Source organism: Ceratotherium simum, chromosome 39, assembly GCF_057802395.1.
Source record: "Ceratotherium simum simum isolate JZ-2026a chromosome 39, ASM5780239v1, whole genome shotgun sequence".
Lineage (NCBI taxonomy): Eukaryota > Metazoa > Chordata > Mammalia > Perissodactyla > Rhinocerotidae > Ceratotherium > Ceratotherium simum.
The window spans coordinates 12730592-12755933 of NC_141938.1; the positions used below are offsets into that span (position 1 = coordinate 12730592).

Consider the following 25342-nt stretch of genomic DNA (forward strand, 5'->3'; position numbering starts at 1 on the left):
CATGGGTCACGTTGGAAATTTCGGGCCCTGGGCCCAGCACAAGCACAGCGGAAAAGGGTGGGAGGAGGGTGCAGAACCTCGGGGCGGCCAGGGCCTGACCACGGGGAGCGCTGCAGGGCGAGCAGGAGCGGCTCTGTCCCACAGCGCGTGGGGAGAGGGTCCGACGGCTGTGTGCAGGGGGCTGGGTCTGAGGGCCGGGCAGTCGGGCACAGAGGCCGAGGGCCTGACCGGGGCCGGCGGTGGCGGGAGGCCGGGGGGAGAGGCGGGGCGCACAGCCCGGGCCCGGGCAGGCGGGGACAGCCCCTGGCTCACCCTCGTCACTTGAGGCCTCCTGCTTGACCACGGACAGCGGGGAGCGGGTGGGCGGCTTGCCCAGAGGGTGGCGCCGGCTCTTCTTGATCTCCATCTTCAGCTTGGAGAACGTCGAGGGTCCCTGCGGCACAGACGAGGAGCTCTGTGGGGCCGGCTCTGAGACGGGGCAGGGCCTGGTCCACCAGGAGGCAAGCCCGGCCCAGCCGTGCCTCAGTTTCCCCAGTGGGGCTGTGAGGCCCCAGGAAGGGGCGGTCGGGAGCCCCTGTGGATTGTAAACCCCGTGCACACTGCCGGCCTCCAGGCTGAGGGCAGGGTTTGTTTGGATGATCAGTGCCCCCCACCCCCAGGCCCTGGAGACCCTCGCAGCCCCTACCTGCACCTCGCCGGCCCCGCTCTCCTCCTCAGGCCCCGTCAGCTCCATGGGGGCCGCCTGCTCCTTGCGGGAGGGGCCCGTCTGGGCGAAGCGCTCGCGGGCCTGCTGGCAGGACGCGCGGCCCGGGTCGCGGGTGGCTGCGCTGGGCCGCGGCATCACGTACAGCAAGGGGATGATGGGGCGCGCCTGCACCTCCGGGTCCTCGCCGGGCGCCCCGGGGGGCATGATGTTGAGGGGCGGCGGCGGGGGGCTCTCGGCGGCCGCAGGGCCGGGCGCCAGCACCGGGGGCCCCGGCGGGGGCGGCGGCCGCGGCGCCTCCTCCACAGGGAACTGGGTGGGCAGGGGCGGCAGCTGGGGCAGGAGTGGGTGGTGGGGGTGCAGGGGGCCGTAGCTCTTCTTCCTGCGGTCGCTCTTGGCCTTGGCCGGCCGCAGCTTGCCCCTCCCGTCCTCTGTGGGCAGAGAGGACAGGCTGGTCAGAGGCGGGCGCGGGTCAGCGGAGGGGCCAGCGGCCACCTGCCCTCCTGTGAGCCCCCCGCCGGGGCAGGAGCCGGCTGGACTGGTCGAGGGGCCCCTCTGGCCTTCCCCAAAGGAACACGGGCCCTGGGCAAGTCAGTCTGGGGCCGATCACCCACCCGGAGGCCGGAACCCAGTCACCCCCAGGCTGGGGCAGCCCCCGGCCGCGCAGGCCGGCTCTGCCAGGTGCTCAGAAATCAGCACGGGGGGAGGGGAGGAGGCGAGTTGTTGGGAAAGCCCCCGGGAAGGGACCCTCCGTGGCCACGGCTCCTGCCTGGGGGCTTGCTCTGAACATCCTCCCTGGGTGAAGAGCAAAGGCAGAATCTGTTTTCTTTTCAGGTATCCGAGTTTTGTATATTTCTACAGTTCACATACACCACTTACAGACTCTTGTTAAACCCAAACCTCAAACAGTAGATCACACATGAGCGGTCACTTGAGTGGAACAGAGAACCAGATGGGCCTGCGGGGCCCGGAAGATCCTTCCCCAGAGGGCCGGGGCTGGGGGACTTCCTGACGGGGGACGGGCAGGAGGGTGGCGAGGGCGGGCAAGGTGCATCTTCAGCGGTATTTTAATTGGGGGCCAGGACGGGTGTGCAGACCATCACATAAAGCAGACAGGCGGGTGGTCGGCAGAATCCACGTCGTAGCTCGGGGACCTATGAACGGGAACCTGACACGGGACTGAGTTGAGGATCTGGGGACAGGAGACGCTGCGGGGGACCCAGTGCACTAACGGGGGCCGTTCAAAGCAGAGGACCTTTCCCAGCTGTGGTCAGAGATGTGACCACGGACGAAGGGCCAAAGAGCTGCTGCGAGCCGGCTGTGAGGACAGAGAAGGGGCCACGAGCGCGGGACGCGGGCGCTTCTAGAAGCTGGAAAAGGTGGGAAGGAGACTCTCCCCTGAGCCTCCAGAAGGACTGGATCTCAGCCCAGTGGGACCCCCGTGAGGCTTCCGACCTCCGGGACTGCTGGAGAATAAACGCGTGTTGTTTTCAGCCACTGAGTCTGTGGTCATTGTCACGGCAGCTGCAGGGGTGACGCGCGTGAGGACTGCTGTGCGGGCGCGGCGTCAGGGACCTGCCCTCCAGGACGCCCAGCCTGGCGGCCCACCTGGAGAGTGGGCGCCCCAGCTCAGGCCCGCACCCGCGTGGCCCAGGGGTTCAGGACGTCACATGAGGAGTGACGGCGGCTGATACCTGGGGGGCCTGGTTAACCCGGGACGAGCTGGTTGTCCTGCTGACATCCCCGAGAGGCTGTGGGCACCCACGCTCCACAGCCTGGGCCCCCCCGATCCGGCCGGGAAAACACAGTGACACCGAGGACGAGGGATCCGTCCGTCTCTGTGCTCGACTGGGGACAACCTGAAGCGGAGGGCTCTGGCGGGTGACGCGGCCTCCGCGTCTCACCTCTTGCTGTAACACCCGTCCACATGTCACCCGGCTCCTGAGCCAAGGGTGACGGAGCAGGTGGCCCTGACCTGGGGTGACAGACGCTCCCTCCCGAGGGCAAGGTTTCTCTCAACTCCTGACCTGCGCTGACCCCAGGGAGGGGTCAGGCCAGGACCCTCCCTCCCGGCAGACACCCCAGCCCCGGGGACCGGGAGTGACCCCACCACATAGCCCCATCGCCCCTTACAGGTGACTCACCCCCACACGGGCACAGCCCGCTCCGAGCCAGGCCCCGGCTCCCCCGACTCCCCGCCCTCCCTCTCCCCTCCCGCTCTCCCCCACGACCCCCGGCCCCATCTGCACGCTGCAGCCCGGCACCGGCTCTGCATGGCCCCCGTGTCCATGGCGAGCACACCCGCATTTTCTGAGAGAGGCTCCACCGGCTGTCAGGCGAAGGAGGGATCGCCCCGCCCAGCCCACGCCCCGGCGGTCCTGGGCACTCCGAGGGCACCGTTAGGATTCCTCCCGCGCCCTCCCCACCCGGAGGGGCCTTGAATACTCCCCTCTCCCCCTCCACCAGCCTCATGAACAGTGAGCCGCCAAGGAAAGCCGATAACAGACGCTCCACAGACAAAACTGCTTCCGCCCCACAGATGCTGGAGCCGGAGGGCCCCCTGTGGGGGGGACGTGGGGGGGAGGCACGTGGGGGGAGGGACATGGGGGGACATGTGGGGGAGGGACATGAGGGAAGGGATGTAGGGGGAGGTGGGGGAGAGACGTGGGGGTGAGGGACGTGGGAGGGAAGGACATGGGGATGTGTGGGGAGGAACATGGGGGAGACGAGAGGGGGAAGGACATGGGGAAGAGGGATGTGGGGGGGGTTGGGGGGCGTGGGAGGAGAGACGTGAGGGGGAAGATGTAGGGGGGGATGTGCGGGGGGAGAGATGTAGGGGGGGAGGGACGAGTGGGGGGGCCGTTACTTGGTCACAGCAGCACAGTGGCTGAGAGTGACCGAGGCCCCAGTGGTTCAGCTCTTCCCAAAGGCCACACACAGGTGGCCCGAGTGGCCCGGGGGGCGTGGGGGCCGCTTCCCCTAATCTACAGAACCCACGCGGAGCCGCTGTCCTGTTGTGTAAAAGGCACTTCAGGTAAGCAGCCCTGCTCCCTAGAGAAATTCAATATTCCTCAATACTCTTTCCCCCTGACGGTCAAATGTCGCGAATGGAATTCAGACTGCCCCCTCTCTGCCTGAGGACAGGGGTCCTGTCCACTGTCCCCACGGGAGATTCTGCTGTCACAGGAGCGCGTCCTGGCCTCCTCCCCCTGTCTCCCAGGCTCCGGGAAGCGAAGGGGACACACCCAGAGGACCCTGTCAGGGGCCAACCCAAGGCCGGGGAGAACAGCTGGGCGCTCGGGGCTCTGTCCTCTGTCGTGGGGACCACCGCAGGCCCAGGGCGGGGCCACACCCATGGGAGCTCAGGGAGCAGGTCCTGTGGCTCCTGGGGGAGCCTCGAGCAGAGCAGGGGACAGTCACACGGAAGGGGCTGACAGTCCAAGCTGGGCCCTCCCCAGCCTGTGGAGCCTCACCTCCCCGGGGGCCGGGCGGCAGAAAAGCAAGGACTCCTCCCCCAGCAGATGAGCTGAGGCCCTTCGACCACTTTCTTAGAGGTGAGGGGAAGTCACAGCCAAGAATCCTCCCCAGTGGATTTTGTTGGCTGCCTGGGTCCTCGGGGACCCCACTCCTCCTTTGTGGCACTGAGTTCACCCAGGAGGGTGCACAGAGAGCACCCGGCAGGTCTGGGACCCGGGCTCAGGTCTGCAGGATGCGGCCCCAGGACGGAGGGCGTGGCGGGGGGGGGGGGCAGGCGGCAGCGTGTGGCTGCTGCCTGGTTTATGGACCCCCACCCCGGCCCACCCGCCCACTGCTGGGTGCAGGCGCCTTGCTGTCCTGCCCTAAAGCCAGCCACAGACCGTCAGGCCACTCCTGACACCCGTGCTCCATGACCGGGATGCCCACGGCACCTCCCCCCCGACCCCTGGGAGGCGAGGCCCGGGGTCTGGGTCCCTCTGGCTGTGTGCTCCGCCTGGAGGGGGGACGGCACTGGGTGGGACCAGCCCTCCTGGGTCCTGCACTTGGTCCCGTGCTGCCCAGGTCACCCCCATCTCTCACGCTGCAGAAGGGACGGTGGCCACGCCTAGCCACCACACACAAGTGGGGAGCCCCTGCTGTCCAGCAACCCAGGGTAGACGCGGCCGCCTGCCTGCCTCCTGCTCAGCCCGACACGGGGCCGGGGTGGATGTGCGGGGAGGCTGCTGGTCCCCCCAGGGCTCCCGCTCTTCCCAGACTGCCCTGCAGCAGGTACAGGGTGGGGACACCAGCAGGCAGCTGGGAGGCTGCTTCCCCAGAGGCCCAGCCACACGTCGGCCAGCACCAGGCCCCCCGCCCCCGCTCCCAGGGGCTTGCTCCTGGGGACGCTCATTCCCGCCTCCTCCCCCAGAGCCCGGATGCTGTCAGAGCGTGCAGTGTGTGAGGGACAGCGTCCCATCTCCTCTGCAAACACCAACCAAAGCCCGGTTGCTAACGCCTGACACGCTCCTCAGCACTCACAGCTTTGAGGGACGCTAAGCGGGTATTAAGGGAAGTCTAGAAACCACTTCAAAATCTTCCACTCGGCCTGGACACGTGTGCTGTCACCCCCGACTGTGAGCACTTATTCACATGATAGTTCAGAGTTGTCTCCCCTCCAGGGGCTCGAGGGACAGCTCACAGGGCTCGTGACCACGCAGGGGGCTCTCCAGGCTGTGGCAGCCACTTCCGAGGCCCCAAAGGGACCACTTCCTCTCTAGAGGGGCCAGAGTTCTGGGAGAACCCCCCCACCCCAACTCCTCCTTCTTGGGAACCAGGCTCTGATGTGGGACAGGGACAGACGGGGTGTCTGGAGTCGGGGAGCACTGCCAGCCCCGAGCAGAGACGCCGCCCCGGGACTGCGCCCCCCCCCCGGGGGCCCACGTGCCTTGGAAGCTGCTGGAAGCCACAGCCCTGGGGGAAGGTGCCGTCCCAGCCACACAACACTGCAACCATCACGGTGTGGACCCTGAAGGCCTTTGGGAAAAGCCCCGGGGGGCCGTGGACGAGACTGTGGAAGGGGAGCAGGAGGGACTCGGGTGCCAGGCGGCCGGGAAGGAGGGCCTGCGCCCCGCACCTCCCCGCTGGTGGTTCCTGTTTCTGTCTGCAGAACACGTGTCCTCTCGGAGGACACAGAACCTCCCGTTTAGCTGGCAATCTGCTTGGACAGGGAAAACGGGAGAGAGGGGCTCCCCTGGGGACCGGGCCAACTCTGGGAATCCTTAGACTCACGGAGGCCAGGGCCGTGGGGGCGCTGTGACGGGCTGGGTACGACCAGCCGGGGCCCAAGGAGGGGACGGGGTGGGTGGGGTGCGGCTCTCTTTACACAGTCAACAGGGTTGACTGAATTTTAAACATTCATTTAAAAATTAAGTTAATGAAAAGAGAGCCATTACTCCTTCGCTAAGCAGGTGGGTAAACTGAGTCGCACGTGGGGGTGCACAGGAGTGTGTCTGCTCTCGCTGGCAGCCCTCCGTCCAGCATCAGGCCCGCGGCCCCTGGTGTCTGCTCACGAGAAAGCAGGGATGCCGGTGGTCGAGAGAGATCCTTTCCACTCTGCCCGGGAGGGGCCCACTGAAACCCTCGTCTCTCGCGATTGTCTGATCGGGTCAGCCAAGCAGCCCCCTGCAGGCCCCTCACTGGCTTGTCCCCACACACTGGCCCCTGGCAGGTGTGCGTTCTCTCCTCCAATCCTCCGACAGCCCTGTTGGCAGGTCAGGGCACAGGCCCGAGGGGGCATCTCGGGCCCAAGTCACATGGGTGGTCCTCGGCAGGGCTGGGGTGGGCCTGGGTCCCCAAATCCCAGCTGGCCTATGTCCACCTGTTTGTCACTCCACCCCCAGGAGACCACCGATGCCCCCGGCAACTTTGCATAGTGCAACCTCAGGCAGACCCCAACCTGCTCCCGCTCGCCCCGGCCAGCCCATGCTGGGGACTGGGCGGTCACCGCGCCAGCCCGCCAGGGACACCCCAGTCTCCCTAGGGCCAGAACCCCAAACGGGCCCTGTCGCTCTCTCCTGTCACTCTCCCTGTGGCTCCACGGCCTCCAGGGTTAGATGCAGATCCCAGGGCCGCCTCGGCGAGCTCACCACTTACCCGTCACAACCCGACCACCCGACTGGTCTTAGGGGATGAGCATTCGCTCGTGAGTCGTTCTTACGTCCCAGAGCAGGGACGACACAGATGCGGGCCCTAAAGGACCAAGGTGCACGGACACGCACATGCCCCCGCAGGGAGCCCCTCGGAGCAGCCCGGTGCGTTGCATTCCCTCTTAACTTCGGCGTGCCTGCTCCGTTCTGGGCTGAGCTGTGTCCCCCTGGACTCCTACGGCGAGGCCCTAACCCCAGGGCTGCAGAACACGGCCTTATTTAGAAATAGTGTCACTGCAGACATCACGAGTTCAGAAGAGGTCATCGTGGCCCTGATCCAGTGTGACCAGTGCCCTTATCAAAGGGGGACGTTTGGGCAGAGACGCGTACACAGGGAGAAAGCCACGTGAACATGAAGACGGCCGTCCACAAGCCAAGGAGAGGGGCCTGGAGCAGACCCTCCCTCATGGCCTCAGGAGGAACTGTCCCGGCGACACCCTGATCGAGGACTCTGGCCTCCAGAACCAGGAGACAGCCAACGTCCACTGCTGAAGCCCCCGCCCGGAGTACTTTGTACGGCAGCCCAAGCTGACACGACGCTCCCTGAACGATCCGCTGTCTGGCTGGGCGTGTTTCCTGAACTTTAAATAAACGGGACACAGTGCTTGTCCCGACACCCGAGGCCACGTCTGAGGTGGCCCGGGGTAGAGCATGGTGGAGGAGGGGGCCTCACTCCAGTCCCGCGGCTGAGGAGCCGCCCCGCCTCCCCAGACCCCTCTCCTCCGGGCCGTTCCCCTCCATCCTCACTGAAACCAACACCCCACCCTGCCGGGGTCCCGAGAGGAGCCACAAGAACCGGGGATAATCTGTGGGAAATGGAGCCCTCTCATCAGGGAGTCCTAGCACACATCCTCTGCTCATTCACCCATTCTTCCTGGTCTCTCAAGAAGTCTCTAGTGTTCTCCAGAAAGCTCTTTTCTTGTTAGTTACATTTATTCCAGGGTGTGCTACTTTCTTTGTTATTAGTCGTATCTTCTGGAAAATCATGTTTTCTGTTAAGGGCTCGCGCATGAGCAGTGGGATCTGGCCCCTGTGTATCGGGCTCATCTCCAGCAACTCTGCTCGACCCCCAGACCTCCACAGCCCCGTGTCCAGATCCATCTCCACATCGGGAATGGTGCCTGTACCCCGAGAGTGACGGTGCCCCCTTCCTTCTAACCTGGGCAGCCCCGTCTGTCTGGGCCCTGCTGTCTGTTCGGTGCCCCCGTCTGTCCGGCCCCCGTCTGTCCGGCCCCACTGTCTGTCCCTGTGGCGCTGAGCAGACAGTTCGTGACGCCCACCACGTGAGGGCGTGTGGGCTGAGAGGGGATGCACCAGCACATGGTTCACCCCAGCTCTCCGCTGTCCCCCTTGTGAGCCCCTGGGGGTCCCCTCAGGGACACACACCCCTCCAGCCGGGGGACACAGTCGCTCCCTAACCGGGACCCTCAGGACCAGTCTGTGGGCATGTTGGGGCGTGTGCCAGTGGGGGCACCATGGTCTGTGACCCGTGGGCAGTCACCTCAGATGCCACGTCATCTGTGACAACAGCCACGGGCATCCCGGTGACTGAACGCCTCTGTGACAGGCAGAGCCACGCTGGGCTCACACAGCCCAGGACACAGCTGCGGAGAGGGAAACTGAGGCCCCGGGCACAGGCCTTGGTGACCGCTGGCTGTGACTGGGGCCGGGGCACCACCACCGGGCGATCCGCAGTCCAGGCCCCGGCCACGCCCGGCCCCCAGAAAGGAAAACATCAAGTGGGGACTTTTAAAACGCTCGCAGACTAATACTCCCTGGCCAAAAGGGCCCCAGGCAGCGTGAAGAGCACGTTTCTGAGACACGACCCCCAGATCACCCTCCTCCTGCCCAAGGCTGGCCAGCCGGGTGGGGGCTGGCCCCACCACAGGCACGTCTACCGTCTGGCCGCAGACCACAGGCCATCCTCTTCCACGACTGAGCAGATAACAGCTCTGTTGTGGACAAAGGTTTGTGCTCCTCAAAATTCCTACGCTGAAGGCTACCCCCGTGTGATGGCGTTGGACGTGGGGCTGCGGGGGGCCCTCGGGGACGGGGTCAGCGCCCTCATAACAGGGACCCGAGAGCAGCTGCCTGCGTCCCCGACGTGTGGACCCAGCGAGCAGGCGGCCGTCTGCAGCCCAGGAGGGAGCCCTCACCGGGGCCGGGACCTGCCGCCACCCCGATCCCGGGCTCCAGCCTCCAGAACCACGAGGAATCAGCCTCTGCTGTTTCTTTGTTTTTTGGGGTTTTTTTGCTGAGGAAGATTAGCCCTGAGCTAACATCTGTGCCAATCTTCCTCTACGTTTTTTTTTCCGTATGTGAGCTGCCCCCACAGCGTGGCTGCTGACAGACGAGTGGTGTGGATCCACACTCAGGAACCAAACCTGGGCCGCCGAAGTACAGTGCTGAACTTAACCACTAGGTCACCAGCGCTGGCCCAAGTGCCGCCCGGTCTGTGGTATTTGGTTACAGCAGCCGAAATGGACTGAGGAAGCCTCTTCCGTTTCTGGGAGAAGAGGGACTTTTGACTGTGCCCCCAGAATGTACGTTTTTATACAACGCCCACCCTGCCAAGGGAGCACGTGAACTGGGCTCTTCAAGAGCAGGGGCTGTGGCGCAGTGGACACTGGCTCCTTCCACCAGGCCTGGCCCCCTGCCCGGCCGTGACTGACCTTCAGAGCCGTCTGCTTCCCGGCCCTGTGGCGGCAGCTGGGGCTCCTCGTCCTCCTCCTCGGGGTCGACCTCATCCTTCCCACCACCACCGGCCTCCTCCAGGAGGGCCGCCCCGGCCGCCCCTTCCCCAGGTGACTTGGGGTCTTCCGACTTGGGCTTCTTGGGCTGGCTCCGCTTCCGGTGAGACCTGGAGAGGGAGAACCGTGAGACAGGGGAACAGCAGAGGAGAGAGCCCCCGAGACGAGCGTCCTAGGGCGGGGACAGCCGTGCCGGCCCTGAGTCGGGGACAGGGCCCTGAGGGGGCTGCTGGGGCAGGGGTGGAGGGAGGCCTGGGGGGGGCAGTGGGAATGGGGGGGGCGTCAAGCGGGTGCTGATGACAGCGGGAGATGGACGCCCCAGGGGGCGGGGACACGGGCGTGAGGGATGGAGCAGAGCTGGTGTGGACGCCTGGACGACAGGCAGGAAGGAGCACTCACGGCAGCCCCGGCCTCCTGGTCTGCTCTCTCTTCCTCTCTAGACTGGGTCTCCTCTCCTCCTCAGCCTTTCTCCAGTGTCTGCTTTCTTTCAGACTAATTTGTCTAGAACGTAAACGTCAGGGCGTTTTTCTCCAGGACTCCTGTCAACTCCCTGGACGCCTCCTCTAAGGGCCTGGGCCAGCTCCCCGTCCTTGCTGTATCCCTGTCCCCAGGGGCTGCGAGCCCGCGCGGCTCCCTCTCTGACCTGCACCCACGGCCCCTCCTCACCCCAAGCCCCACGCTGGCCCCCGGGTGTGGGATTCCACCGGAGGCTCAGCTACGGCTTCGTGGGAAAAACGAGGCAGAATCAGGGTTGAAAAGGAGGAAAGGAGAGCGACAAAGGCAGGTGGGCCTGCGGATCAGGGGCCAGGCGGCCCTGTGGGTTCTGGGAATGGAAGCCCGCGCCTTCCAGGAAGGGACAGAGCGGCTTTCAGACGGCAGGAGAGTGTGGCTGCCCAGGAGCCGGGGCAGAGGCGGGAGTGGGGAGGCTGGCCCGGGGTGGGTCACCAGTGCCCTCTGGGGAGGGGGTGACGCCCGCACGGCCGCAGGCTCCAGGCCCCATGACCAGGCCTCCACTGGCCGGTCTTCTGTCCCGGTTACGGGTGAACCAGCAGCTGAGCGAGCAGGGCCGGGAATGTCAGCGTCCCCGACAGGAGCTGGCTGTGACCTCCCTGCACCCGTGGGCTCCCCGAGTCCCTGCCCCAGTGGGGGGGGACTCAGACACACTTGGGGGTCCCGTGGCAGCCACATGTCCAAGGACCAAGTGGTCCCAGGGAGACGCAGGGCATGTGACAGGGGCCGGGCGGGGCTCCCACCTGGGGGCTACAGCAGCACCACCCTCCCTGTGGACACGGGGACCTGACAAGCACCCACCCGCCCTGCTCCCCACGCTGGCTCCCGGGGGCCTCTCCTAGTCCCCCTCACACTAACCACTGCCAATCCTGCTGCTCGGCTGCCTGTCTCGAGGGGCCCTGGCTCGCTGTGGCTCCCTGTCCCCGAGCCCAGGGGATGCCCGCATGTGAGAAGCCCCCTGATGTCTGCATGAGCCACCCGATGACCCAGGGTGGAAGCGGGGAGCATTCCGGGGCGCGGGGAGTGTCACGGCAGACATGGCATCACACACAGCATGGCGTGCAGGGGGTCACGTGAGGGTGGGGGTGGGGGACGAGGACAGGCGGGCGAGGAGGGGTAGGGAGGCAGCCACAGATAGGGGGTGGGGCACGGGAGCTGGGAGACCCCTCGGGAATGCCCTCCACCAGCGGCTCCACGTGGGGTGAGTCTGGGAAACACCAGGTGCAGATGGGCAGGGAGCCCCAGACCCAGCACCAGGGCGCAGCCGGCGTTCGTCACCGCAGTCCCCCAGGAGTGGCTTCTCCCCGGGTCTGGGAATGTGGCAGGGCCAGGCGCCCACAAGCGAACCCCCACCCGGCCCCAGGGGCACCCAGTGGAAGGGCATCTTCCTGCTGCCCACTCACCTGGCCTCGGTGTCCCGCAGCCGCCCGCCCCTCAGCCCCTCTCACCTCCCCATCCCGACCCCGGAACCAGCCCTGGAGGCCACTCCTGACCCTGACCCGCCGGCCCCCAGGGCTGACCAGGGGCGCCCCCCCCCGGGGCCCCGTCTGCCTTCCTTGGCCCCAACATCATGGGGCTCAGAGCTGTGGGCCCCCAGACGCCACCGGGCCTCGCCAACGCAGAGACCCCCAGCACGAGGTGGAACCAGGTGAGCAGACGTGGGCAGACACAAGCCGAACATGAGCGTGCAGACAAGCATCCTCTTGGTGAAGACAGAAGCTGGGAGAACACGCTGGAAGGATCTGGGGCCAATTTGCCCAGAGCTGGGGGAGGGGCACCTGCCACGTGCGTCCGGACCACAGTCTGGCCACAGCGGCGTTCCCTGAACTGCTCCCCAGGCGACACCCTTCGTCTCTCGGCCGTTTCTTCTCGCAGTTACTTCCCCGGGTCTCCCCAGCACTGCTCTCTCTTCTTCTCGGTTCTGGCTTCCCCCGCCGAGCTGCCGGCACAGACACGCAGGGCGCCTTGGGTGCTCCCCGCTCCCACACCCGCTGGCTTCTCTCCCTGCGTCTGCCACCATCTGCGGTTGTGGTGACATTTCATGTTTGTATTTTTCTGACTGTAAATATCATTCATCCATGAGCAACAGAGCTGCCGGGACCGTATTCTTTGCTCGCTCTTCCTGGAGTTAGCAACTGGCCCCCTCTCTCAGATGCTTAGCTTTCCGGGTTATCTCCAAGCTCCTACCCCCGATGACACTCTGGGCCTTGGCCTCTCCTGGGCTAAATCCACTTTCCTTGAGCCCATGTCTTTCCTGGTGGAAGCCCTTGTTTAGCTGGAGCACATCCTCCAGTAGCTTTCTCAGAAAGGAAGAGAAATCTGGGACTCTGCATGTCTCTAAAGATCTCTACTCCCCTCGCACATTTAGTTGGTAATTTGGCTAGATCCATACTTCTGGGCTGAAAATTACTTCTCTTCTGACTTTTGAAGACCTGTTCCTTTATCTATTAGCTTGCAGCATTGTGATCAACAAGCCCGATGCCGTTCAGGTCCCTTGTTCTTTGTGTTGGCCTATTTGCTCGTTCCAGAAGCTTTGGGGATCTTCTCCAAGAAATGTCTCCACTGGAGGAGATTTCCTCAAGCTCTCTCCTGATCTACTGCTTTCGTCTTCTTTGCTCTATTTTAAATGTCTGAGAGCCTCCTCTTCCCTGAGGGCTTCTCTAAAGGAACAGGCTCTTCCTTCCCACGCACACAGTCCTCTCTGCTCTCTGAGGGGCACTGTGAGTCCTTCTGCTCATGGATCGTCTCCTTCCTCGTGGCGGATGCTGTCTTTCCTGCTGCGTTTCCTCGGAGTCTTAGGGACCCCCGGGTGGGCTGTGCGAGGGACTAAGATGCTTGCTGGTGACTGCACGTGCGTCGGAGAGGGTGGGACCCCGCTGCTCCACGGGGACCCCGATATCAGGATCTGTGGCTCTGCTCCGTTGGGCGGCTCCGTGACCCGGGAGAGGTCCGTCCCTACTCCCGCCTCAGGTTGGGGGGACGGGAGGCCAGCAGCCAGGCTTCCACCGCCCCAGCCTTCAGGGGACCCTTGTCCCGCCCAGAGCCGCTGGTCCACCGCACGGGCGCAGGGCCTCCGTCCTGCTGGGAGATGGGGGCGGGGGCTGAGCCCACCATTCCTCACACTCCTGCGTCCAGCCCGCGCGGCCCCGTCCCAGGAGGCGCCGCATCTCTGACCCCTCGGCCTTTCCGCCCCCTCTGCAGGCCCACGTCTCGAGTGTTCTCTGTGCTGTCAGGTCAGGTACCACCTGCCCGGCCCTCCCTTCCTTCTGAGTCTGCTGCCACCGTCCCTCTCCTGGTCCCTGTCACTCCTTTACCGTCATCTTGGTGACGATTCAGGCGAGGGTGGAGGTAAACGTGCCCTTCACCCGCCAGCCTTAACTGGACGCCTTTGTTAAGTTTACATGAACCAAACATTGGGACTGGTCCCAACACCCCCACTAATGTCTGCAATACGGACGCAGAGTCCTCGGGCCTCAGACAGCAGGAGGGGCCCCCAGCCCGGCCACCGCGGGGCCCAGAGCACTCGGCCCCCCCAGACCCCCAAGCAGGCCGTCCGCCCTCACAGGACCAGCTGTCGTCCAGCACTTCTGACCCACAGGGGATTCGGGGCCAAGGCCGCCGGTGCCAGCGCAGCTGCGGGGTCCAGGCGCGGGGTCGTGGGTCTTGGGCCTGGGCCTCCTCCCCACGCCCGGCCCCAGGACATCCTCCCTGCTCCAGAGACGAGCAGGCCTGTGGGTTTAAAGGGTTTCACCTGCGAGAAACTTCATAGCGTGTCCTGGGAGAAGCAATTTAGGAGACACTCAGTGAGTCCCAGGTGACAGGCTCTTCTGGGCTGCGGGGCTGGTGGCCCGGGGGTCACAGGGAGCTGGGTCTGTGGGCTCAGGAGCTTGGGGGGCCAGGGCGGCCTTGAGAGGAGCGAGGTCAGTGGCCCGGTGGTGCCCAGCCTGGTGCGGGGTGTCAGGCGCAGCGGGGGGGACAGGCCGTCCCGCGTGGGGTCAGGAGGCGTCAGAGGAGCGGAGTGGTTCCGTGTCCCCTCGTTTCCGCGGTGATCCAAGGTGGTGGGAGCCCCCCCGGGGCAGCTGGAGGTCCCGGCCGTGGGGCCAGCAGAGGCTGGGGTGGACGGGATCATGGGTCCGGGAAGGCCACGCGTGCCCTCTCCGTCTCCCTCTCCGCAGACCCGCGCAGGCGGTGGAAGGGCCCCGATGTTGTGCGGAGCGCACACCTGCGGGAACATGCGGTCGACACAAGCGTGACGCGGAGCTCTCGTGGGAAACAACAAGGAGACAGAGGAGAAAATGGCCTGCCGTGGGGAAGGGCTGTCTTGGAGGAAGAGCGGGTGGACGCCGGCGGGGGAGGGCGCCAGACTCCACCGGGGCCTGGGCCGCCTGGCAGGGAGCCCGCTGGTGGTGGCCGAAGGGGTCACAGGGCGAGGAGCAAGGTCACAGCTTTGTGCCCTTTGTCAGGGGCAGGGACCAGTCGCCCGACCAGATGTGGGTATGGAAGACGAATCCACGGAGGGCACCGTGAAGGGAGTGGGTCACATTCTCCCCGAGGGGCCAACACCTGGCCTGCACTGTGGGATGGCACCTGCAGCGCTATGTGGGGGCCGGGCCGGGCCGAGCGGGGAGCAGGGAGAAGCTGCGGCTCCCAGAGGAGGCGGCAAGGCTGCACGGGGACGGTGGGGCAGGGGGCAGCAGGTGGGCACAGGCACTTGGGCAGGGACACTGGGCCGTGTCTGGGGACATCTGTGGCTGTCACACTGGGGGGGGGCTCCTGGCATCGAGTGGGTGCTGCTCCACCCCCCAGTGTCCAGGACGCCCCCCACAGAAAGGATGACCCGGCCCGAGCGCCCACAGTGCCGACAGGAGACCCTGGTCTAGGGACAGAGGCAGAGTCGCCTGCACCCCCATCCAGCCCACGCCAAGGATGCTCCCGCAGGGCCACCCGACCCCAGAACAAACCCCCTGAGGCTCGGGGAGCCCCACGGAGACCAGCACCCGGGCGGGCAGGACACCACGGGGAGAGAGATGAGGTCCTTCCGAGAGTCTGTGACGCTCAGGTGAGGGGATGGGGCATCTGGCTTTCACACGTGATTCCCATCAGCCTTTTCAGAGAAGCCCCGCACCAGGACTTAGAAAAAGAGACTCAGCCTCGTTTTACATACTAAAGGCTTTAAAGGAAATTATATCCTTGGGAACACGACTTAATTTGTTATTCAGCCCACTGTCGGAACATTACGGCTCCCCAGGTCTGCGAGACAGGAATGCTCCAGAAAGGAACAGTGCATGACGCAGGGCGGCCGGGCGGGAGGGGGCTGGGGAGCCGCTTCCTCTGTGCTCAGAAGGTTCCGGCTACGGCTGGCCCACAGGTCCCTTGTCCTGGGGCTAGCTCTTCAGACGGTCTCTAATCCCCTTCTATTTCTGGAACGTGGCGCCTGTTTATTGGCAATCCACTCTGCTGACCAATTAGCCCAAGCCACAATCAATTAACCGTTATGCAAACACCAGCCCGCTCCTCGTTCTGGAAGGATCCGGAGCCGTTGCAGGTCGGCCAAGCCAGGATGCTGCTGCTACCGAGGGACACACAAACAGGAGGGCAGGAACCAAAGGAGAAATGACAAAAGAAACCAGAAAAGAGCGTCCCCTTCACGGGCTGTCAGGAACGGATATGGAAGCATCCGGGGCTGCCGGAACATTCTGAGAGGGGCTGTGGGTGCAGAAAACGTGCAGATGAGGCCGAGACTCCCCAAGATTCGCAGACTCACAGACTGGACGCACCGAAAACAAGAACAGACCAGTCGGGAGAGAAGGTTCTGGAGTGGGCATGATGGCTCGGCCAGGACGACTTTTCCCAGAGGCAGTTCCCAGGACGTCTGTGCAGCGTGGAGCGCCACCATCGAGGCACCGACGAAGGAGAGAACTGGCCGAGCCCCCTGCCCCCTCAGCGGCCAGGCTCCGGGGACAAGATCAGACCAGGGGCGACCGAGCGGCAGAAGGTGGAAAACCCTCCAGAGGCCCAGATCCGCCGCCACCTGCTTCGGCACAGCCCACAAGCTAAGAATGGTGTTTACGTTTTTAAATGGTTCAAACAGTTAAGAGAGTAATAATACTTTGTGGCATGTGAAAGCGATGTGAAATTCCAATTTCAGAGTCCATAAACAAAGTGTTATCAGGACACGCTGTGCTCTCTGGTCTATGGAACGTCTAGGTCGATGGCGGCTCTCATGGAGTTGAGTGGTCCTGAGAGACCGTGTGGCCCTCAACGCCGGAAGTGTTGACCCCCTGGCCCTCACAGGAATGCTGGCCGGGCCAGCCCTGGGCCGTCCCTCCTGCTCCTGCGCACACTGGGGGCCCAGCAAGGACTCGCGGAACGTTCCACAGGCACCAGACAGGAATCCGTTTGAACTCTACCCCTGAGCACTCAGACCGCGAGAGCCTGGACGTTTCCAGGGAGACGGCAAGAGAGCCCGCCACTTGCGGGGCTACGGGCACAGCGGCTCGCCGCCGTCTCACTCCCAGGGAGTCTCTCTCCTCCTCTGCCCGGACCTGCCACCCAGTCCCCACGGCCTCGCACCGGCGCAAGGGGGCGGCCGCCTCGCCCTCGCTCCCTCGCCGGACGCCAGGCTGGTGGCCAGGCAGTGACCAGGGGAGAGGAGGCCCCCGAGACGGGACGGGGTGACACAGGACGTCCCTGGGGGCAGGTGTCCACAGTCACCTCCCTGACCGCGCTCCAGCAGCAGGCTGTCAGAAGCGCAGAAGCGAGCGAGCACAGACGCGCACGGGCGGGGCGCCGCGGGGACCCCACACCCTGTGGCTCTGGCAGGGGACCTGCCATCGTTCGGAGCCACGAAGCAGCCCAGCGGCCCGACCCGCAGGAACAGGGCTCCCGCCCAGGACCCCAAGCAGGGACAGTGAGAGGGGCGGCACGTCATCCCAGAGGGGAAGCCAGCCCAGGAGGTGGCGGATGGGACGGGCCCGAGTCTCCGACGACACAGACACGGGGCCCGCGAGCAAGTCGGGGCCTGAGATACACGCTTTGTCTCAGGAGCAGGAGAAACGGAGGAGGGCGGGAGGGAGGGGCTGGCCTGGACACCCGTGGGGCCACTTGCGGTCACCTCCCCGGCCACTCACCTGCGGAGGAGCTTGGCCTTGAGGGAGGCACGGGAGGCACTCCAGCTGCTCAGCTCGGGGCTGCTGAGGGCCGTGGGCCGCGTGTGGTCCAGCACCGTGAGGTCCCTGCCCTGCTTCCACAGCTCGTAGCGCTCGGGCTGCAGGATGCGCACGAACACGTCCATGGAGATCTTCACCATGTCCTTCCGGCACGTGCACTGCGGGCACGAGACAGACCCGCTGAGCCCCCAGCCAGTGGCCGCCACGAGGGCGGGGCGGTTTCCACCCCTGCCTTTCTAGAACTTCCATCACCAGACAGGAAACCATCTTCTCGTCCCGGGTGAACGGGGAGGAGGCTGTGTCCCCCGGATGTCAGCCCGTCCACCCCCGTGGAGCCACAACCCCCAGCTGCACGCGGCCCAGGGGAACGGGACAGGCCCCCGGCTGAGGGGCTGGAGAGCCAGCAGGGTGCACCCACCGGCTCAGGAGCCCCGAGGCCACGCGGGTCTGAGCTTTGGCTGCCTCCCGGCAGACACCTGTGCCCCCACACAGGTGAAAATGCATACGGGGTGTTTACAGCAGCAGAAACGCCAAAGGTTAGGAAGAGGGGGAAAGCTGTCAGTCCCCGAAGAGCCAGGACAGCAAAAAAGGAAACAGCGTGTGGTGCCCGAGCGCACACCCCTGCGCCCTAGTCTCTGCCCCGCAGGGCTGGGGGCGGCCAGAACTCCAACTAGACGTGGTTCCCCCAGGACGGGAGCTGGCATGCGGTGTGCCGGGCAGCCTGGAGCAGAAGCTGCTCTGGGCAGGAGGGTCCCTCGTGTCTGGGAGCTTCCAGCAAGGGGCAGACGCGTGACAAGGACAGGCTGAAATGGGGTCCCTCTGGTGCCCCGAAGCCCCCAAGCCACATGTTCCTGGAGCCTCTCCCTCCGTGTCACAGTGCCGCGGTGGCCCCCGGGACCGGGCACCACGCAGGAGGCACCGCAGGAGTCCAGGGACACTTGACACTTTGGAGACGTGGGGGCCAGAGAAGCCAGCCAAGGATTCCAGAAGCTGGGCTCTGGACAGTGAGCCCTCGGTCAGCAGGAGGGACCCAGGCAGCCTGGTCTCCTACTTACCTGCGGGACGAAGCCAAGATCAGGCGGGAAAAGCACCCTACTGCGAGCGGGTGGGAGAAAGGGCAGGGCTGGCAAACGGTCCACGAAGGGCCAAGCAATAAATACTTTCAGTTTTGGGGGCCACACAGTCTCTGTCACAACCCCTCAACTCTGCCGCTATAGCTCAGAAGCATCAGAGGTGATACATAAACGAGTGGGCATGGCCGCGTACCAATAAAACTTTATTTACAAAAACAAGCGGAGGGCCGGATTCGGCACAGGCCGTGGTCTGCCAACTCCTGGTCCAGACTCCAGAGGATAAAACAGCCCCTGAAGTGGGCAGCCGTCTTCCGGAAGAGGAGTCTCTGCAGGGATGGCTGAGGCCGCGGGGAACCTCGGGGAGGGGGGTGCAGAGGATGAGGGGGCCTCAGGGGTGGTCTTGACCCAGCGGTGACGCACTCACCTCCCTCTAACGCGGGCACAACCCTGCCTCCTCATAGGGACACACGTACCCAGGGACATTTGTTTTAAACGCATGTCTCGCCCTCCTCTTACAACGATCCTGCCACCTTCTCAGTGAAATGAAGGAAACAGAATGGACAAGTCTGAATTGAACGTGGCAATTACGTCCCTTGCCCTGGCAAGCCCTTCCCAACTTCCCTCAATTTGCTCCAGAAACAGTGAAATGTTTATGACCCCAAATCTGAGGCTGCTGAGGGTGGGGGTGGGCGCACACGAGAAGCTGCGGAAAATGTCCTGGAAATTTCCTGCAGCCCCGGCGCCCCCGACCCGCCCCGCTCCCCTGGCTGGATCCGGCTCCCACTGGGGACAGCAGTAACCTAACCACGCCGAGCGGGAGGGAATATTTATGGCCAAGCGATTCCCAGCAAACTCAATTCATTTAATGAAAACTTGTGCAGGAGAGAAAGGCCGGTGGTGTAATCTGGCGGCGGCGAGGCGGGAGCACAGATGGTGCCCGTGTTTCAGATTCCTGGCCGGCCACGGCCTCCCCAGCGCCACCATCAACAGCAGCTGAAGGGATTTGTATCAAGTGCTTTGCAATTGCTTTTCTTTAAGTAATTACAAAAAGCACCTGTGTGCGCCCTGGAGGGGACACGGGGACGCACTCCTAGCCGCGCCCCCTCGTGCAGGGACAGACGCAACCGGCCAGGACAGAGACGCTGGGAACAGCCACACTCACTCTGGGCGCGGGTTCTGGCTGCGGTGGGGTTGTCATTGGTGGGGGGCCTGGGCACCCCAGCGGAAACAGCGGGAAGGAGGCAAGCCCCCGGGGGTCCCGGGGCAGGGGAGCGACAGCCTCCCGGATTTCGGACACAGAGACGCTCCCCTCCATGCTGAGCTCTGAGCTGGGGGCGCAGGCACGGCAGACCCATCGCCGCTTGTCACCCCACCGTCTGGGAGAGGAGGTTGCTAAGGCCGGCGGGAAGATCCTGCTTCTCTTTACAAGCAACCTCCCAGGGCTGATGGCGCCAAAACCCCCACAGCTCCCCCCCCCGCCCCCCCCCCCGAGTTCCTTGTGACTCAGGAACATCAGAGCAGCTGTTTCATGCGGCCCAAGAGCTAGCCGGGGCGCCTCCCCCTGCAGGGAACGTCCTGGAAGGGGGCTGGGAGCGGGAACCCTCGGGGCAGCCTCGAGCAGCGACCAGGGAGGGAGACGGGCCGAGAGCAAATCGTGCTCTTTGTTTTCATTAAGGAGGCCCCCCCATTGTGTCCTCCCCGTCCAGACCCCTCCAGCCCCGTCCGGCTCCCGGACCTCCCGGGACAGGCACTTCGTGCGGAGCCGCTGGAGGTAGTAAAGCCGACAGTTCCTGCCGCTCTCGTTCCAGCCCTCAACTTGGCCACAGAGACGGCTGTGCTCTCACAGGGAGCCGCCATGCCATTAGTTTCTGATGGAGAAATCGGCACGAGTGGGGGCGTCTCAGGGGCCCCCGCAGGCCTGAGCAGGCCCCAGGGCCCCCTGTGCCGTCCCCGTGACATAAAGCACTCAGCCTGCGGAACCGCGAGGGGCGGGGGCTCGCGCTGAGAGCCGGAGAGGACCGGGTAATGGGACACGGAGCGGCCTGGGCCCTGTCACGGCGGCCTAGGCGGGCGGCTGTGGTTCCATGAGAGCCGAGTGGGGCGTCTGGGGACAGAGGAGGAGGAACGGCAGGAGGCAGGGCCTGGGGGTGCGGGGCGTGGCCTCTGCGGCGTCTGCTCCCAGACAAGCTGCAGTATCTGTGGGTCCCCGCCCCATCCACCGAGGGGCGCCCCCACCCCACGACTCTGGGCCTGAGCCTGTGGCCACTGCCCGGCTCCCCGCTGACGCCGGCCTGTGAGCAGAGCGAAGATGCACGGTTCAGGGGGGCAGCATGGGCACCCCTCTCACCATCCCCCGACACTCGAGGGCAGAAACTGGCTCTTGATGGCGCCTGACGTCACAAGAGGCCCGACAGCCCCGCCAAGTGCGCGCAGAGAGCCCTCAACAGTGCAGAGGAGCCACCTGCGCCAACTCAGTTAATCAGCCGAATGAGTTCAGCGGCGCTCGCCCCAACACAGGAGGGACAAGTGCTGTGCAAAGTGACAGCAGAGGAGAAGCAACAGCTGGGCCCCACAGCACCCGCCGGGGGAGGGACAGGACGGGCTCGGCCACCATCGCCCCACGTGGCCCCCAGGCTGCACAGACAGCAGACGTGGGAGACGAAGGCGCAGCTCTGAGAGGCCCCGGACGAAACGCGGACGAGGTCCTTCCACACTCAGGCGAGCGCGTCCCTTCTCCCGCCTCCTAGGACCTCACAGGAGAGGCTCGAACACGCTGTTCAGCAAGCCCGACCATTCATGAGGGATTCGCGTGCCAGCGCTGGGCACCGCGGGTCAGCCTTGGTCCAGAGCACCGTCTACACGACAGAAGCGTCCCTGGGACGGATCTGTCATCTGAAGACATACAGAATGTACAGTCCAGAATACCGTAAAGCCCCAACGAAGAGCAAAAATCTTCACACACAGCCAAGGGCATCCATCAAACACCAGCCAGGGGCCTTTCGACTGCGGAGCAAACAATTTCTGTGCTATTTATTTTTCTAAATCTCTCTATTGAGCAGGTCTATCACTTAAGTTGGGAGTGGGCAATTTACGGAATGTGGGCCGAATACGGCCGCCGCCCGTCTGTAAATAAAGTTTTATTGGCACACGGCCCCGCCCACGTTGGTGCTGCCACAGCAGAGCTGAGTGGTCACACGGAGACCGTGGGGCCCACAAACCCCCAAATATTCACTCTCTGGTCCTTTACAGAGCCTTGATTTAAGTCATGAAATAATTTTTACGGGGTAACGAGGTCCAGTGACGTGGGGGATGAACTTGCCACTTGCCAGCTTCAGCGAACCTTGTGAGTGACCACAGGCGTGTGCTGTGGGCTGAACCGTGTCCCCCAAATTCCCGTGTTGAAGCCCTGACCCCCAGTGTGACTGTATCTGGAGACAGAGACGTTAGGACGTAATTATGGTTCAATGAGGCCATAAGGGGGGGGCCCCGATCCTACAGGACGGGTGTCCTCACAGGAAGAGGAAGAGACCCAGGCCTCTCCCTGCCCCCTGCCTCCAGACCGTGAGAAAGACACATCTGCTGTCACAGCCCCTGGCCTCTGGCACTTGTGCTGGCCGCCTGAGCTGACCCAGATGGGTGTCCAAGTGGAACCTCGCCGCAGTCCATTTTCACTGGGGTGGTGGGCTGCACACTCCCCGCCACCTGCTTCCAGCATTCGACTCACCAGGTGCCAGGAGGCACCTAGAGCCTGGTGCTCGGAGGCCTGGCCTGGCCTCTCTGGCCCCGTCCTCCGCACCTGCAGCCCGAGCCGGCCACCCACAGCGGGGAACACACCCCCGGCCCGGGGGTCCTCAGGGGCCTGGGCCGGCTGCACTTCACCCACACTAGGCCCAGACTCACCTCAAAGGGGCCCGGGGCCCGCGGGGACCAGCCCCACGCCACCGGGGGGCATGAGCCCCCTCCTAGCTCAGGCCCCTCCTAACCGCAAGCCACGATTTCATACATTCTGCCTGGGACTGCCCTCTGTTTTAATGAACTCGGTTGTTCATAAACAGAAGACAGGAATCGAGGTCCCTGAGTGAGCCCCCAGGAACGAGGGGCTCAGGCCCTCGGTCCCCTCCGTTCTCTGGGAAGTTGGTGCCGGGGCCCAGGGCTGAAGATGAAAGGCGGACGGCCTCAGGGGCGGGTTTCCTTCTAGCCTCTGTGCTGGTGGGGGTGTGGTGGACCCTTCTCCCCCGTCTAAACTGGTCCACGCTTTGAGCTCATGAGGCTGAATGGATGTGGCTTCACGGCGCGACGCCGGCCCCGCCCGCGGCAGCCTCCCGTGTCATCGGGGAGAAAATACACACACATGAAGAGACAGGGACATGGACGGCGGAGGAGCCACATCCACTTGGTCCACCGGGCCCTCCCCAGGCGCCAGGAACAAGCACCTACTGTGTGCTCTTCTCGGCCGGCCCTCCAGTTACCGGCACTTTGGGCCCAGATAAGGCCCTGGGGGGGTCCCTTCTCCTGCCTCCTCGCCCAGCCCTGTAACTGAGACTCGTGGACGCCCGGGGTCCCCCAGAGCCCGGTGTGCATGTGTCCAGCTCTGACTCTGCCGGGCGGGGTGAGGGGGTGCAGAGAGAGGAGGAGACGGGACGGGACGGGGCAGGGAGGGTTCAGTGTAGCCAAAGCCACACAGGGAAGAACCCTGGCCGCCAGGGCTCAGGCCATTCCCCACACAGGGTGCCCCCAGCTTATGCGACCCCAGTGGACCGATCCGTCACAGACCTGTACAAAAGGCCGGGGTCTTGAGAGCACAGGCCAGCCAGCGGCTCAAGACGCACACTTGTCACTTCCAAATGACAGATCGCTGGAGTTAGGACCACCGAGTTTGGGGGCCCTGGGCCTCCTCCGAGCGCCGTGCTGGGAGCAGGAAGACTGACACATCAAACAGCGCGACACCATGTGAGGGTCCCCCCAGACCTGCGGCTCAGTTCCAGGAAAATGAGAAAACAGGGTGGGCGGAGGTTTGCTCTGGTTCTCAGAGCAGGGCCCCAAGCAGACACTAATAGATTTCTTCTTGCAAGGCATGAAAAGATAGAAATCGGAATGTCATCGGGCTCGGAGCCGTGGCCCTCGGGGCGCAGCAGCACTGGGCTCGAGCTGTCACGGCCGCAGAGGGCGGGGGACAGGCTCAGAGGGTCCATGGCAGCTGACCAGCCCCGGGCCCCCACGCTGAGGGCACAGGGCAGCAGGGGCTCCCACAGCAACTGGCCACCAACACAAGACTCCAAGTCCCACCAGGGACCCCCCTGCAGGATGATAACCAAGGACTGGCCACCCAACCCCACCCTCCCTCCCCAGGCTTCAACGTCTCCCTCGCAGTACATGTTAACGCCCAGCACCCGCTGCAGAATCTCAGTGCTCAGCGTTCCCACAGCATGAGATGCGCAAAGCTCTTCACCACCGCCCACAGCCGCTGCCCAGCAGGCCAGGGAGGAGCGTGGCCCGGCACCGGTGGCCCATCGCCCTGGGGGAGAGCCACGTGGCCTCTGAGCCACGGCCCGAGGGGAGCTGGGTCTGCAGGCGGGGGGGGGGGGGGCGCAGCGGAGGCCCCTCGTCCCCCATTCATCTCACCCACCCCCGACGCCGGGCCCCCTCCCCCACCTTCCCCGGGGCGCCCACTCCCCATCCGTCCGCAGTCCTCTCTGGCCTTGCTCCTCAGCGACGGCCACCTCCACCTGCTGAGCCTTCCGCGAAGGCCCCGCCCTCGAGCCACACCCCAGCCCCGCGGGCAGGCAGGAGGGCGCCGCCGCAGGGTCGAGGGCGCCGGGCTGCTCGGGGTCTGAATGGGACTGTGCACAGTGGCCTGTTTGAGGGGGGGCCGAGGGCAACACCCCATTTCCCTCTGTCCTGAACCCCACTGGAAACCACGGCAAAGGGACAGGCAAGAGACGGGGACGGGGACGAGGAACAGGCACGCTGGCGGGTGAGGGCAGGGGCACAGGCACCGGGGAGCCGGCTCAGCGGAGAAACTGCCACCACAGCCGGCGCACCCCGAATCCTCTGGAAATGGGGGGCTGAACTACGGAGGTCGGGGCGAGGGCCATGGGGGGACGCTAACCCCTGCACATCCCGCCTCGCCAACACCTGGGGTGGCCGGACTGGGGATACCAGGTGGGGAGGATGTGGGCGCCACCCCCAGAACCAGGGGAGGGACCAGACCCACTCCGAGCCCCACGGCACAGGCGCCAGTGCCCTCCTCGTCAGATTCCAGATCCTCCCCCAAAGAGGAGGCGGGCAGGCTCTCCCCACACAACGTGGCCGCCCCGGGGAGAGGTCTAAGAACAGTGATGTTGGGGGACCCCAGTAACAGCCCAGCCGGGTCACCCCACAGCCAAGCTCCAAGTGAAGACGACCTGCCACCAGCCTCAGAGTGCCCACCCATGACCATTACCGCCAGGCGCCAGAGTGCCCACCATGACCATTACCGCCAGGCGCCAGAGTGCCCACCCATGACCATTACCGCCAGGCGCCAGAGTGCCCACCCATGACCATTACCGCCAGGCGCCAGAGTGCCCACCCATGACCATTACCGCCAGGCGCCAGAGTGCCCACCCATAACCATTACCGCCAGGCGCCTGAGAGCTGAGCGTCTACCATGACCCGTGGAGACACAAACAAATGGAAAAAATAACTGAAAAGAGAGGACAATTTCAAAAAGAATTTAGAATTATCATCAATATCCTCAGAAATAAACAATATGACACCACAAAACAAAAACAGAATCTATGAAAAAGGAACATCCAGAAGACGAAAAAGGGCAGAAATGAAAAACACACTGATAGCAAGGCTGAGTGACAAAGGGAAGGAACTTCCCCAGAAAACAGACAAAAAAGGCGAAGTAGAAAACTGGGGGGAAAGATAAAGAAACCAGGTCACGAGATCTGAAAATCCACCTGAACTTCAGAACACACAGAGAGCGTCCAAG

The 25342-nt window shown here is 64.5% G+C and overlaps 1 protein-coding gene across 5 annotated transcripts in view; it reads right to left on the reverse strand.

Annotated features, from left to right (window-relative positions):
• KDM4B (lysine demethylase 4B) overlaps window positions 1-25342 on the reverse strand; it is a 137092-nt gene that overhangs the window by 14437 nt on the left and 97313 nt on the right. For 4 of the 5 annotated variants that reach the window (XM_087425680.1, XM_087425682.1, XM_087425683.1 and 1 more), the window contains 5 exons: window positions 17255-17451; window positions 10014-10115; window positions 9537-9724; window positions 686-1134; window positions 313-433 (listed from right to left, as the gene is read on the reverse strand). In XM_087425680.1, the coding sequence (XP_087281806.1) occupies window positions 313-433; window positions 686-1134; window positions 9537-9724; window positions 10014-10115; window positions 17255-17451 (1057 nt within the window). The remainder of the gene's footprint in view (window positions 1-312; window positions 434-685; window positions 1135-9536; window positions 9725-10013; window positions 10116-17254; window positions 17452-25342) is intronic. The other variant, XM_087425684.1, reaches the window with a different exon arrangement.